General features: G+C 38.8%; 1 protein-coding gene across 1 annotated transcript; it reads right to left on the minus strand.

Annotated features, from left to right (window-relative positions):
- Nucleotides 1–4,223: 4,223 nt before the first annotated feature.
- On the minus strand, nucleotides 4,224–8,910 carry psmd14 (proteasome 26S subunit, non-ATPase 14). The gene is made up of 11 exons (XM_056372732.1): nucleotides 8,793–8,910; nucleotides 7,820–7,875; nucleotides 7,276–7,347; nucleotides 7,052–7,171; nucleotides 6,789–6,859; nucleotides 6,390–6,540; nucleotides 6,138–6,245; nucleotides 5,676–5,750; nucleotides 5,406–5,531; nucleotides 4,766–4,828; nucleotides 4,224–4,428 (listed from the first exon to the last, which is right to left on the minus strand). The coding sequence occupies exons 2-11, from the start codon at nucleotides 7,865–7,867 to the stop codon at nucleotides 4,330–4,332; spliced, it is 933 nt and encodes a 310-aa protein (XP_056228707.1). The 5' UTR covers nucleotides 7,868–7,875; nucleotides 8,793–8,910; the 3' UTR covers nucleotides 4,224–4,329.
- Nucleotides 8,911–14,626: the final 5,716 nt, after the last annotated feature.

Below are 14,626 nucleotides of genomic sequence, written 5' to 3' on the forward strand. Positions count from 1 at the left end.
GAGGTTGATGGGAGAGTGTTTATCAGCCCAAAGAGATGTTCATCCAGATGTGCAGAGTACATCATAAACATGTGCAAAAATTCACACTCGTTCGATAATTAACAAGCAAAAATACTCACACCTTCTCACTCATGCACCCTGTTTACACCCAAATTAGTGTGCAGAACAAAGAACCTTGTCTAAAGTTCCATTTATGTTCTGCATGCCTGATGGGAACCACATTAGTTTGGCAGGTATTTGGGAATAAACCAAAGTACTGAATAAAATGAAATTTCGCCTGAGGGTGACACCAAAGTCGTTTTGTTTTCGTGAGCAGGGCATGAATGTGTGTACCGAATTTGATAGCAATCCATCCAACAATTGTTGAGACATTTCAACCCAAACCTTAACCTTCTGGTGGCCTGATAGAGGAAAAGTCAGGGGACCACCAACTACACTACGATTCATCATCTGGGAACCAAGAATGTCTGCAACAAATTCTGTACTAATCTGTCAAGTAGATGTTTTAACATTTCACAGGACAGTTCAAGATTTTGACCTGTATGTGGTGTGAGCTATGTCGCTGAACCATGAATGTGTGGATGAAATTTAATGGCAATCCGTCAAATTGTTGTTGAGATATTTCAGTCTGGACAAAATTGGTGGATCTACCAACTAACATCCCAAGAGCCATGTGATATGATCAAAAGCTCCAGAACAGCAAATAAATGAAACATGAATCAAGATTGTTTTTTTGCCAGCAGCTATTTCCGAGGTCAAGAATAAACTCTGACACTGAACGAGATGATTCCCAAACAGATCAGTTTGGATTTCACAACACTCTGACTCAGTAGCAAAGGATTTTAAGCTGTTCGCAAAAACAAAAATCTCCATTTTTCATGCTGTGACTCTTCACATTTTTGCAACACTCTTTACTGTTCATCCACAAGCACGCACTTAAAAAGCATGAACTCTGTCATCCTCTGGCTCCCTTCCACTGAGGCAGGGCAAAGTTGTGTACTTGGCCGTGGCCCCATGGGAGTGATCAGTCTTCTTAAGCCGCACCAAACAGCATCAGCGCTGTTTACAGCCTCCTCCTTGGAGTCATCTGCTCGGAGGTGGTTTGCCACGAGAGGAAAACAGGGGGAGAACCACTCCCTTTCAAAATAAGCGCTACAAAGGAACATGAGATAAGACGGTTATCCTTTGGGCTTCAAACCAAAGAAGAGGAGAAAAGACTTTCAGGTTTGGACAGGTGGAGGAGAATTGTCTGACTACAACTTAAGCATTAGTGAGTCTCCAGTCAAACACAAAACAACAGCATGCACTCACAAACACAGAGTGGCAGCAAACTAACCATACTGATCTAAGCAAAAGAAAGCCTACAATAGTCAAGGCTTATCTTATCCTGCTGTCAGAAAGAGACAAAAAACCTGGTTCAGACTTGTGCTACAGTGAAGTTTTCTGAGGGGACGTTTCTTATCACAGCCCCCAAAAGATAACATTGTGCTGTTGTTGCTGTCTCACATGGCTTCTATGCACAACACACACACAGGTTTCATTTGTGTGTGTGTAATCTCAGTGAGACATCGCCTCACACTTCAAACAGGACAGGCCATGTCTGAAAATGTCTCAATGATTCCAGCTGGCTGGAATGAAAATACTGTGCGATGATTCAGCACTTTAAACAGACAATGGATGTGGCACAGGAGCACACAAACGCATGCAGATAGCTTGCGATGACTTAAAGAACTTCATAGTTTTTAGAAAGAGTTAAGACAAACAGGCAGATTTAGAGGTAAGCTGAAAAGAACAAACTTGGCTGTACATGCAATCGATGAGAATAACAACTTTCATACACACTTTTTTGTTTCCATTTACATCTATCTTCAGTGCGAGGTCACCATTACTGTAACTTCAACTATAAGCCGAACAACTATAGCTATTATATCTATTATATATATGTATTAGGTTTTTTGTAAATTTTAGTTTCCTATACATTTTTCTCATGACTTCACACAAGAATTATTTTTTTATTAGCCTCACACATTGAGAGAAAGTTACAATACATTTACAATTTACAATGTAGTCATTTAAGTACTGCACTTAGAGACATGCGCTTTACACTTTTACTCCACTACATTTCAGAGGGAAATCTCAGCAGTTAAAACTTATTTGGCAGATTAAAGTTTTACCTGCAAACCATGAGATTAGTTTGTAAAACAACTTCTTAGCTTTCCAAAACAAGTACATTCCTTGTGGCTATTTGATTCTTGAAGGATAAACCTTTCAGCTAATCTTTGTGATTTATTTTGCTTTGTGCATTCTGCTGTTACATTTCTATGATGGTTTTCGTATGTAGTCCTGCTGCACTATGAGCTCAGCTTTTGTTGTAATGCCAATGAAGATAAAAATTGCAGTATGATGCATTGTTCTAGACTAAACTATACAACAGTGTATAATTTTAAACTTAAGCAGATCTGGCTGAGTGAAATGTGAATGCAGGATTTTTACTTGTAATTTAGCTCTTTTACATTGAGTTATTACTTAAGCAAAATATAATTCTTCAGTCACTGGCTTCACAGAAATCTGTTTCACGTTTAAGTTAATGGAAAGAGATGAAGCTGCTGATGATCATTATTACTCTTTAACATGGGTTTTACACTGACCTTTTTACATTACAGATATATTTAAACTACTACTGTACTGCACAGAAAATGCTTAGACACTTCCTCCAGACTCCTCGCTCACATATTCAATAAAAATGTTCTAGTCTCATTGCTAAAGCATCTCAACATTCCCGTCAAGAAAACCTCGCCTTAGGGAAACAGCTTTACCACACTGATTAAAAGCAGCAGTTGTAATACACTGAAACTCGGAGAGATCTATACAGCAGGGGTCAACTTTTAGATTCTGAATTTATAATAAGGACTATGGTGGGGCCCGGTTTCACATTCCCGCAGTTCACCAAAGGGAGGTGTTTCATTTCATTTCACAGCCTCATTCACATCGAGAGAAAGCCAATTTCATCATGTGCATTGCAAAGATTTCTGTCAGGAACAAAAATGATGTAACCTGAAGCCCCCTTAGGTTGATATAATGGCTGGCGGCCACATCTGTCGTAACTCTCTGTCAAGTTAGTATATACTGGACAGGATGGAGAAGGACCACATGTTCCATGTTGTCACTGGGGTTGCTGCAAAACAAGCTTCATATCTGGCTGAGATCCTTTGAGACCATTATTGAGACTTTTTTCTTCAAACTGTAATAAACTTAGAGGGATATTGGTATTTAGGCCCAGCTCCCACTGACAGCAACACCCAGCTATTGTTCACAATCTGCAATGGATCCTTTATTGGTACCAGATGAGAGCTGCCTTTCTCAATCATCCAGGTAAGTTGTAAACTGTTTGTGCAGCATCTTCTGTTCAGACCAAACCCAACATGTAGGCACACATGCATACACAACAATCACATATTCTAAATATCATGTCTTTTCCATTGAACGTATTCCTTTCTGAAACAAAAGGTTACAAAAGCGACACTATTGTAATATTTAGGATTCCTTTCATGCCCTCAGTGCTGATTAGTCACTTCTGATGTCTGTCTCCTGTACATAAACTGAAAAAGGCAGTTCAATTTTGCTCATTAGACTTCTTTAAAGTGGGAAAAGGTGATGACCCTGCATCATCCTTCTCCTTGTAACCGACTTTATGCTGATGTCTGCGACAAATACAGGGGAAGGAATCTTATTTTTGATATTCAGACAGTCAGCAGAAGCAGCATAAACTACGTCAATGCACAGTGGTTTCAAGGTGGAGCATTACCAGTTTTCAGTGTTTACAATAGAGGATACGAAGCTTTTAGTTTTAGATTTTGGCAAAAAAAAATCAGTGGTTTGCTTCTAAGGTACACATTACCAACTGTTGCATCAAACCTAAAAACTAGTCAAATAATCCCAACAAGTCTGTTTAACTCTGGAACAATAACTGGGCTGAAATGTTGTAGAAACTCCTCAAAATCACAACTTCTAGTTTGTAAACTGCAACTCTTGCACCATCCAGTGGTTAGGATGCGCATCACGTCACAACACCAAGGGGATCACTCATCCCGAGAAATACAAATGCACCAGGTATTAAAAACATATGTGTCAATGATTAATTTGTCTAAAATATTTACAAAGTGATTTACAAGTGCACTACAACTCGCTGCTTGGATAGCAAAATAAAGTACCACACCATGCTGTCCAATTCAAACCAGACACCAGCCTATGTCTTTATTTCATACATACATTTATTTTATATAAAAGAAGACATGGGTTGCAATATTAACAGTTATACACACAGGGCCATCACTGGAAAACTACGGTATCCAACATGGCAGCTAGGCATTGAACAATGTTGGATGTCATTAAAACGTCTACGTGCTCCTCCAAGTGTCTCTTGGGATCCTGGGAAGAAAAGAGAAAAAACATGAACAGTGAGATGTGATGACGATGGTTTAAACAAATACACATAATGTTTTGAAAAGTCTTTTGTTTAAACAACCTTTAAGTAACTTTAATGACAAAGTTACCTGACCTCTGATTGTATTAATTCTGTTTGTACCAACATGTCTACACAATAAATCTGACTGTGAGCCAATGCACTCTTCTCTTTCATTTAATTGTACCTCTAATCAACACCAATCACAAACACTGACCTCAATGTAGCACATTGTCATGTTACAAAAGATAAATAAATAAATCAGCATACATCAATGTTTTTATCTGAAATTGGCTTTGTTACCTGTTTTCCAACATTCTTGATTGCCAGCTGCTCTGGGGTCATTTTGTCTTCTTCTTCAACAGCCTGAAGTGGAAACACGACAGCGTCTCAGTACTGAGGAGGAGCACACCTCAAAGAGCCGCATATTTGTACGCATGTAGCACTTTTTGCAGTTTTTCGTTGCTTCGATGAAATACTGAATATAATTTTAGGTCATGCAAGACCCTGAGAATCTTGTATAAGGGAAATATAGCATGCATCTTTTGCACCGGTTGAGATAAGATAGGCATCAACAAGTGTCAACAAACTTGTGGGTTTCTGATCTTTGAACACTCACAGCACAGAGACACTCACTGATTCTCTGACTGCTGAGCTAGAGTAAACAGTTGAATTAAATCACAGATCAGTGATTTTCTGGGTTATAACACTGCTATGATCTTTTAAGTCAATATTGAGATTATTAATACCTCCTTATAAAAAGATAATTAAAGCTAACAATAATATTCTAATCAAATGTACTTATTTGCATTCATAAATTAATGCACACCAGAACCTTTGTTCCATTTTGTGCTGTTAGTTCCCCGTTCTGAAGAGCTGAATAAAATGCGCTTTCCAGGGAGTTTAAAAAGGCTGTCCTAAATGGCAGATCTAAAAGCTGTACCTTATTGTAGTTCTTAGCCAGCTCCAGCATTTCCTTGACAATGGTCTCATTGAGCTTGCAGTGCTCACTGTAGTCCTGCAGGGTCAGCCCCTCCATCCAGCTCTTCTTATGCAGGTTCAACAGCATCTAAAGAATAATAGCAGTCATGTTTGTCATGTCCTTTTAAATATATATATATATATATATATATATATATATATATATATATATATACACACACACACACACACACACAGTATATTAAAATCCCGGTGGAGTGCATTCTCAAACCTTTTGCTCCAGCTCGTTTTTCCTGTAATTGATGGTGATGGAGTAGTAGTGTCTGTTAAGTCCATGAATCAGAGCCTGCAAATATGAGAAAAGTTGCGTTAACTACAAGGAATAAAAACATGCAAAGTCTCTTTGCTCTGACCTGAGAATGTCCACAAACACAGAAGAAAAAACTCAAACAGTAGAATTGATATTCAACAACTTCATCTTGTGATTAAATTATGTTTGGACCTTTGACAGGAACAGGACTGAGTGCCATCAAAATCATTACATAATTAGATATTGTGTGCTTTCTCCCTTGGTACAACAAAATGGTATCTGCTGCGTTTTTCTGTTCGCTAATAGCTAAGCTCATCTTTATGGGGAAACCAGGGGAACAACCACTTACCACTCTACCATACCCATCAGGAATTATTAAAGAAATGAATTAACGAAGGTGATGTATGTCGCACAATGTGTTACCTGGATTGAGGGCTTGTTCAGATGACCCAGGTTGGATGTGGTTTGTCTTGGTTCATGACCCAAAACCATCATATTGGCATTGATCAATCTGAAGGCATCAATGACAACCTGAAGAAGAGAGAGGCCTCACATGAAACTAGTTTACTGAGCAGTGAGTTATCTTTAATTCCCAATGAATAGCTTATCTTGTATAATGCACCTAAATTGAGAACAGTTGATTTAAGGATTTCTGCAGCAGCCACACATCTTTACCTTTCCTTTGACGCTCTGAATGGGATCGACGACCACTGCAACGGCTCGCTCTGACAGGGCCTCAAAGCTCTGCTGTGTGTTGATGTCCACACCAGACAACCAACAGCCAAAACCAGGATGACTGTGGTACCACCCCACCACCATCTCTGGTCTGATGAGGAATGTGAGGGGAAGACAGCAAACATGTTTCAAGTTACTTTTTGGGGAAAAAATACATTCAGTCTACATTTCACCTTAAAGTAAGGTTTCATTTAAAATTTCTGCACCATTAATTGATGCTTTAGCTGACAAAATTTGGTAGAATTGCCATTCTAAAAATTACACTTCAGGATTTTTGTAAGTATAGGCAAAATCTGACCATGGGAATTAATTCAAATATTTTAACTGTGTAAGTTTTACCTGCCGGTCTGCTTCAGCATGTCCAACATCTTCGCCTGGAACACAGGATCCACTGCTTCTACACTCACTCCCTGTGAGAATCAAAAACATAATTTCGTGACATAGAGCAAAATCAAAATGTAGCATCACAGACTTGTAGAGCTATTGACATCAGCACACAAAGAATTTATTATGGAACTACATATCATTAGGCATGGCAGAGCTATCAAATACTGTATGTTATGTCACTAATGATGCATAATGATATTAAGGAGAATACATACTGTTCCTGACTGGGGCATGGCAAACACATCAATCACTCGCACTGTGTAGTCATCAACAAACTCTCCCAGCATCAATCCCATGACCTCCATTGGTACACCAGCACGCCCATGCTTCAACATCTGATGAATGAGATTTCACAAGTGTATTGAAGTGTTATTCAAAATACAAAGATGAATACCACAACTTTGAAAGAGAATGATTGGTGCAGATGACGTGTGATTACCTTGAGCAGGGCCAGAGAGGAGATGTACACCTGCTCTGCTGTGTCCACAGCAGGTGCATCTGTTGGGGGGCCCTGAGGAGTCAAAGCAGAGTTTATTTACCAGTTGTTCAGGCCTTTCAAATATAGTAGTTGCTCAGATTAATCACCACAATACAGCTGTCGTTTAGGAATTGGATTACATGTAATGTCCAATGGGATATAACTTTGTATCCTTTAATCTTGTGACAGGCTATGCTAAACCATGAGATTTGAGTGTCAACATGCAAGACTTGTTAATGTTTATGAAATACTGGAAACATTATAATGCAGTAATGATCCCATCAGTGTTATGGACAGAAGTTTCCAGTGTGGCAAAACAAATGTTTTTTAAATATTATCTAACAACATTTTAAAAGTATAAGCACTGACACATTTACATTTAAAAGTAATTTAAGGTGTGAATCTGAGAAGTAGTTTGACTTCTGCCCATCATGGTTATGCTATGAAGCATTAGAAACACTTGTTCATCTTCTTTTATCTATTGAAAATTAAATGGCTGTAATACCTGGCCAAGCCCCGGCATTCCACCTCCAAGCCTCAGCAGCCGGTCCATATCTGGGTCTATTAAAACAGACACATAAAAAGTCATTAGCCTGCATTCAACAGCTATATACTATATAGAGCTGACCAACAACTTGTATAATCATCAGATACCAGAGAGATACATTTGGTTTTTCATAAGTTATATATATTTACAGTTAAATATACACTCACGACCAGGAATAAGTAAATGTAAGAGCATTTTTGGACAAATTCAATACAAAGATTTCAGAATACATTTGGCTTACGTAGTAGACTTCAAGGTTTCTGCTTTTCAAAAATATCCGGCTCTTTATACCATGTTACGTGTCTAAGCGTAACCATTTTCCTTTCGTAAAGTTTCAGACTTTTGAACACCACTGTACTTGTAAGGGTATTTACGTTTATTTCTCAGTGTATCTGCAGTTATTTCTGTGCTTGTGCTGCTGCAACACAAGGGTTATCTTATCTTATTGACTGCAGACCGAAATAAAATTTAAATTGACTGATGCTTTGTTTGAGTTCATGGCATTATTATTTTATTTAAGGAAGAAATCCTGAATAAAACTAAAGTTAGCAATCAAAGTTAGCTAGGTAGCTTCAGTTAGCTGGTTTACCCATAGTCACGTAAACACCGCATAAGAAGCCGAGTAGGCAGATGTCGGTCTTTGATTAATATCAGTATCTATTGAGTTTTGCTGTGGGTTAACAAAAAGATATAGACTTCTATGTAACTTTATGTCACTTAAATATATTAACGAAGTGACATTAAATCGCTCGGTTCAATAACTGATGTTGTTAGCTGTTACTGAAAGCTTTAGCCTGCTGTTAGCTTACTCATGCTAACTTAGCCTGTGCCATCTCGCACCAGAAAAGCAGCAACAAATTACTGACACTGACTCCATCTCACCGTATTCTATGGAAGCTACTGGCTGTATTAAAACTGTAACTCCACTTACCTGTTGTCAAATCTGTCAGATGTTAAGAAGACTATGTTTTTCTGTGGGCAGCAAAGCCAAACGGACTGACTACAATGAATCAGCCAGAATTGTCTTTTTTAGGAAAACTGCTTCCGTCGCTCTGATGACGTAACGACTGACAATTTCAAGATCAAGACACAAGGGGGCGCCACATTTCTACTACTATGGCCTACTACAATGTTCAATAATAATAATAATAATAATAATAATAATAATAATAATAATAATAAATAATATCTCACCATCAAACTTAAAAAATAACTTTAGATATGTTAATATGTTGTTTTCATTATTTGATGGCATTTTATACACAGAATCATCAATTTTTGGAGAAAATAATCCTTGGCTGCAGCCGAACAGTACTTCTATGATGGATAATACTACATTGACATTGCCCAAGATTTTCTGTGTGTTAATTACTTGACACAGAAAAAAGTTAAGCAATTTGATAAAACACAATTTTACAACAAATGTGCTCAGCATAAACTAAAATAATGCAAGTCTGTAAAATAAATCTGGACACAGAGTCACAGGGTCGCAAGATAGAGGGTGGAGTACCAGTTACAGCTGTTGTTGCTAAACAGTTCTGGAAAAATTCTTTATCAAACATTTGTGATGAATTTATTTATGTAAATCCCAAATAGAGTCTTTTGGGGGTCCTGAAGGTGTCTGGGGTCCCTGCGCAGTTGCCTGCTTTTCCTGGTTGGTAATCCAGCCTTAATATGTGGCTGTCACATCTATATAACTGATAAATTCAAATAGAACTATTTATAGTAAATATTACAAATACCGAATTTAATATCATTATGATATTATAATCTATCAATGGTCAAACATGCTATAATCTTTATCCCTATTATGCATCATTTTATACAGTATATAGCTACCACATATGACATGCTTTCATTTTGATATTACCGAAGTAGATCAATATGTATTTTAAGGAGACTGGTGGTAAGACTAACATTAAATCTAACTGGGACGTTTAGGTCAATATTTTAAGATAAATAGCTGTACATATATAAATAGAACTGAATGTAAAACTTGCCTTTTAGCACTTACAGTACCAGTGTAATCAACAACACTAATATAATATGCAGCATTTCTTTTTTAATTCCAAAAAGAATGAAAACTGCTGAGATGTTCAGGTGGTTTCTCATATTTCAGCATTCAACACAAGCATTTCATTATTCCCCAAGGAACTGCAAACTCTGAGCCAAACCACACCATCACTGGGGTTGTGGAAATGCTCTCTTTGGTTTCATGTATTCTAGCCAGAGAGTTGCCAATCCTGCAGAACAACTCTTCCCTCCAACCAGCAGTGTTACTGCCAGACAGGTCAGCCAGCATGCTGAGGTCTTCAACAGGAATTTCAAATTCCCTAATTCTTCGGTGGATGTGGAAGGCACAGATAATCATCCACATTCCTCAGTCCCTCCCTCTCCACACCCACAGGACCTCCTGCTACCTCAACACTCTGCAGTCATAACCAGGATGTGCTTCCTCATGATGGGCGATACTGATTTCCATGGCCATTGAATTAATGTACATTAGTACGGAATAAATATAATGTTGTCTCTAAATTCAGTGCCTTCAGTGTTTATCTCATTTCTGCCGGGTTATTGCTATTATGGTGTGAATGCAGTCTCCTATAGTGACACTTCAGCAGCTATACATCCACCATTAAAGGATCTTATGTAAGCAATAACTTGATCAGAGTTAAGACAGTACAGGAAGCAGACAGTCATTATTTTTCTTTCAAACTGGACAGTTAACTGTTGCTGAATCATTATGCTGACGAAATTATCTCACTGAATTCAGCGCTGCTTGCGATGGGTTGACAGCTTCCCAGTAGTTCGATTCGCAAACCATTCACTTTGTTGGTCTAAATAGAGAGAAGCCATTTCTAAAGCTCTGATAAATTAACCAGACAAACAATGGATAAATGAGCCAAAGTGTATTGATCAACTGACTTATTGGAGCATGTCAAAAGCACAATGCAAATAGATGCAATTTACACAGCTTTGATATGTGAAATGTAGGTTATTTTCATTTAAACCTTGTATGAAATTGAAGTCACCTAAAGGGCAGTTTATAATACATTTGTTGTGATGGGTTTATCAATCAATAACTACCAAACTGGGTAACAGCAAGCACAGGAAATCATCTGTACAAATACTATTGCAGCTGATTATTCAGATAGGAATGACTTTCCACGAACATCAGAAGTAGCTTGTAACACGACACCAGCATGAAACCTTAATCCTACCAGCAGAGGAAATAAGGGGGAGAAATTTGATGCTTTAAGAGCTTCTCTGCACCCTGATGGGATTTGGATTTAGCTTTGCTCTATAAATCTCCAGCAGGACCTGCAGCAGGATGGCTGCTAGTGGCAAGCACTGCTTTGAACCCTTAAGTGTTTGTATGTGAATATAAAATGAGTGTAATTAGATAACGGTGAAAGGCAGCGTGGGCCCAGACAATTAAGCCCAACACCTTTGGGGCTTAATACACTACATACCTGTGTGGTCTAAAGTTACTGTGTTGCATCTCTATCAATCTGTCCACTTCAGCTGTTTGAATAAACCTTAAAGCTGTTTATAGTGGTTAAGACAGATACCATATCCTGTGATGCGAAGTCCATGGTTTGATTCTAGCTGGGTACAAATGACCCCAAAATACTACAAAAAGCATCCTAATGAGTGGACTGTCCACATTCCTTTTTAGATATTTAAACCAAAGGACTGTATTACGCCACTCTGAATTTTGTTTAACTTTATTAAGTTTTCTTCAAATGGTCAATTTATATCCATTTCCCACTAAATTCAGGCAACATTTTTGGTATCTTTGGAGATTTCACAATCTCAATTAGAATTTAAAATAAAGATCTATATGTTTGAACAAGGCTGCACAGTACAATTATGGCTCAGTGAGGTTTGACTGGTTAATGTATAGTATGATTAAGTATTGTTAAATGTAAAATATTGTTGTGTCGCTATATTGTAACTTATCATGCCAAGTAAAGTTTATTTGCCCAATAAATAAATTAAAAAAGACTCATATCTTCACAGAAAATCGATAGACTCATGGACATAGCCAGGATTTTAGAAATACTGAGATCACGGGTCCATGTCATTACCATGGCATGTTTTATTATGAATTATCTAACTGGAGGAATATCTGTCAGTCTGTGTGTCTCTCTCTGTCTGTCTGTCTGTTTTTCGATTTTCTTGACAACCGCTCATCCATTTTGACTTCAAACTTGTGCAGCGTCAACTGTGAAGTTTTTTTGGATGAGCCATTGTTGAGAATATCGACAGACAGAAAGACAGAGATTTCTCCATCATGGATACCATGGTAACAGCGAGTTACCATGGTCACCGTAGAAAGAAGGAACCAGAACTGTGGAACTTTGGAACTCTGATCATCATTTCAGACCTTTCAACAGGTGACACACCAATCTGAGAGATAGAAATCTTTGAACAGACACGACAAAAGACCACTGATAGTATCAACTATGGCCTTTAGATGGATTCTATCAGCCTTTAGGTCCAAAAAGTGGGCCGTGAAGCTGGAGGACCATGACATAGCAATCGAGGCTCCAGGCACCCAGGTCAAGGTATTGAAGGCTCGCCTCCAGAAAGCAGAGCAACATATTACCTGTCAGGAAGAGAAGGTCAGTGAACTCTCTACCAGGCTGGAGACAGAGACTAATCAGCTCAAGTCTCTGTCAAAACAGGGAGGTTATCTTATCACCGAGATCCAGATGAAACTGAGTGAGAAGATGCAGCAACAAAAAGATACCCATTAACAGCAACTGCCCCTGGATCAAGTGCTGATCCTGGGCTGAGGAGTGAGTAGGATGCCCTCCATCAGGAATTGGAGGGCCTCAAGGCAGAACTGTGGGAACTGACCTCAACCAAACTCAAGCTTGTGACCAAGGAAGAGGTCAGTCAGGCCCTCCAAAGAGAAACTACCCAGCTGAAGGAAGAGCTGAAGCCCACAACCAACTTAGACTCGTGCATTTCAGCAGCTGAGTAGCTTTCACCATTAACAGCTGTATGCCGCAGGTCAACACGATGGCCCCTGAGATAGCTGAATAAATCCGGCTCATACTTGGGCCACATTCTTGTGTTTCTTCTGGCCCAGTATACAGTTCCAGGGCCTGAATCTGGGCCATATTCTGCATGATTGTCAGATGCAGCCTCCACATCTGGGCCAATTCTGGTGCAAACAGAGAAAATATTCCGGCTGTCAGCCAACACCAGAGGATAACAGCCGGAATCTGCCCAGATGTGGAAGTATATGGGCCAGACTCGAACCAAGGACCCAGGAACATCTTAGGCGAGAAAATTCATTTTGCTATCTGGGCCAGTGGTTAGCACTGCGGATGGACCAGCTGGACTCTTGCCCAGCTGATTGTCAGCATGGGTTTCCTCCTTTGGTTTCCTCCCACACTATGATTGAGGTGAATTGGACATTCTAAAATCCCCCAGTAAATCAGCTTTAAAAAATCAATACAAAAAGTTTTGCCTTGCAGCTGTATTTTGTAGTAGTGTGAGGTTGTTAAGTGGTATAACATACAATACTTAATAATCGATGTTTAAAGGTAGGCCCTGCACACTGCCTTTTTAATCTTATATACACGTCAGAAATGTACCCAAAAGTCCATTGCACACCATTATTTTTTGCACACTGTTTCCAGACTGAACGTGCCCTTGTTGGCTGTTTTTAGAGTCCCACCCTCACAACCTCGGGCCAAGACTGGCCCATATAGTTCTGCATCTGGGCTGATTCTGGGCGTTATCCTCCAGTGTTGACTGACAGAGCCAGTAAAGTTTTCTGTGTGTGCGCCAGAATTGGACCAGATGTGGAAGTAGCAGCTGACAATAATGCAGAATATGGGCCAGATTCAGAAGGAGAAACACAATGTGGCCCAAGTATTCACCAGAATAATTTTGCTACCTGGGCTGCAAGCTATTATTGCTCAGAAATGTCCTGAGCACAGCAAAATAGGGCAGGGTCTCTGCAGATAAATATATCACCACACACCTCTAATTTATTTAATCAACCATTTAAAAAATTTTATGTAAATCTTAAGATCTGACCCTAACCCTGCTGTCTCAAATCCATGTACATCAAGCCAGCAGAGGGTCCTTCATAGGATTGGGCATTAACCTAAATACATTCTGAGTACCAAGTGGAAACTGTCGAGTATTGGATTCTAGTATCAAGTTTTTGGTCAGATTCTTAGACCTGTTTACTTATTCTTTTATCAGATATTTCTTAATTTAAATCAGAAAACGTTTCTTTTAAACATTTTTTTATTTAGGAAAAGCTTTTAATTCACATAACACAGATGCACATTTCATTAATGACCCCCCCACCCCTCAAAAAAAACAAAACAAAAAAACATGGTTAGATTAATGTTGGCACCAGTATCCCTGATGAATTGATTTTTTGTTATATTTTCACATTTAAACAACACCAACACTCAACATTGTAGCTACAGCTGAACATATAATAAGAATTACAGCTTAAAACACCTAAAAACACAAACTTGCACGCAGACAGATAAAACGCAGCCAGTGGATAAAGAATAGAACTGGGATGAAACAACTTCTGATTGATTCTATTGAGGGGGTGGGCCTGGTGTAATGAGGGAGGCTGTTCCTCACGCTGGGTGCAATAACCATAAGCGTTATTCAAGCCTGCGTCTGATGAACCCTAAAGGTCTTAGAGGTCAAACGCAGAAGACCAAAAATGTAGAAAGCAGCCAAATAATTAAAAATAACATAAATAACAAACCGCTA

The sequence above is a fragment of the Seriola aureovittata genome, chromosome 1 (assembly GCF_021018895.1).
Source record: "Seriola aureovittata isolate HTS-2021-v1 ecotype China chromosome 1, ASM2101889v1, whole genome shotgun sequence".
NCBI lineage: Eukaryota > Metazoa > Chordata > Actinopteri > Carangiformes > Carangidae > Seriola > Seriola aureovittata.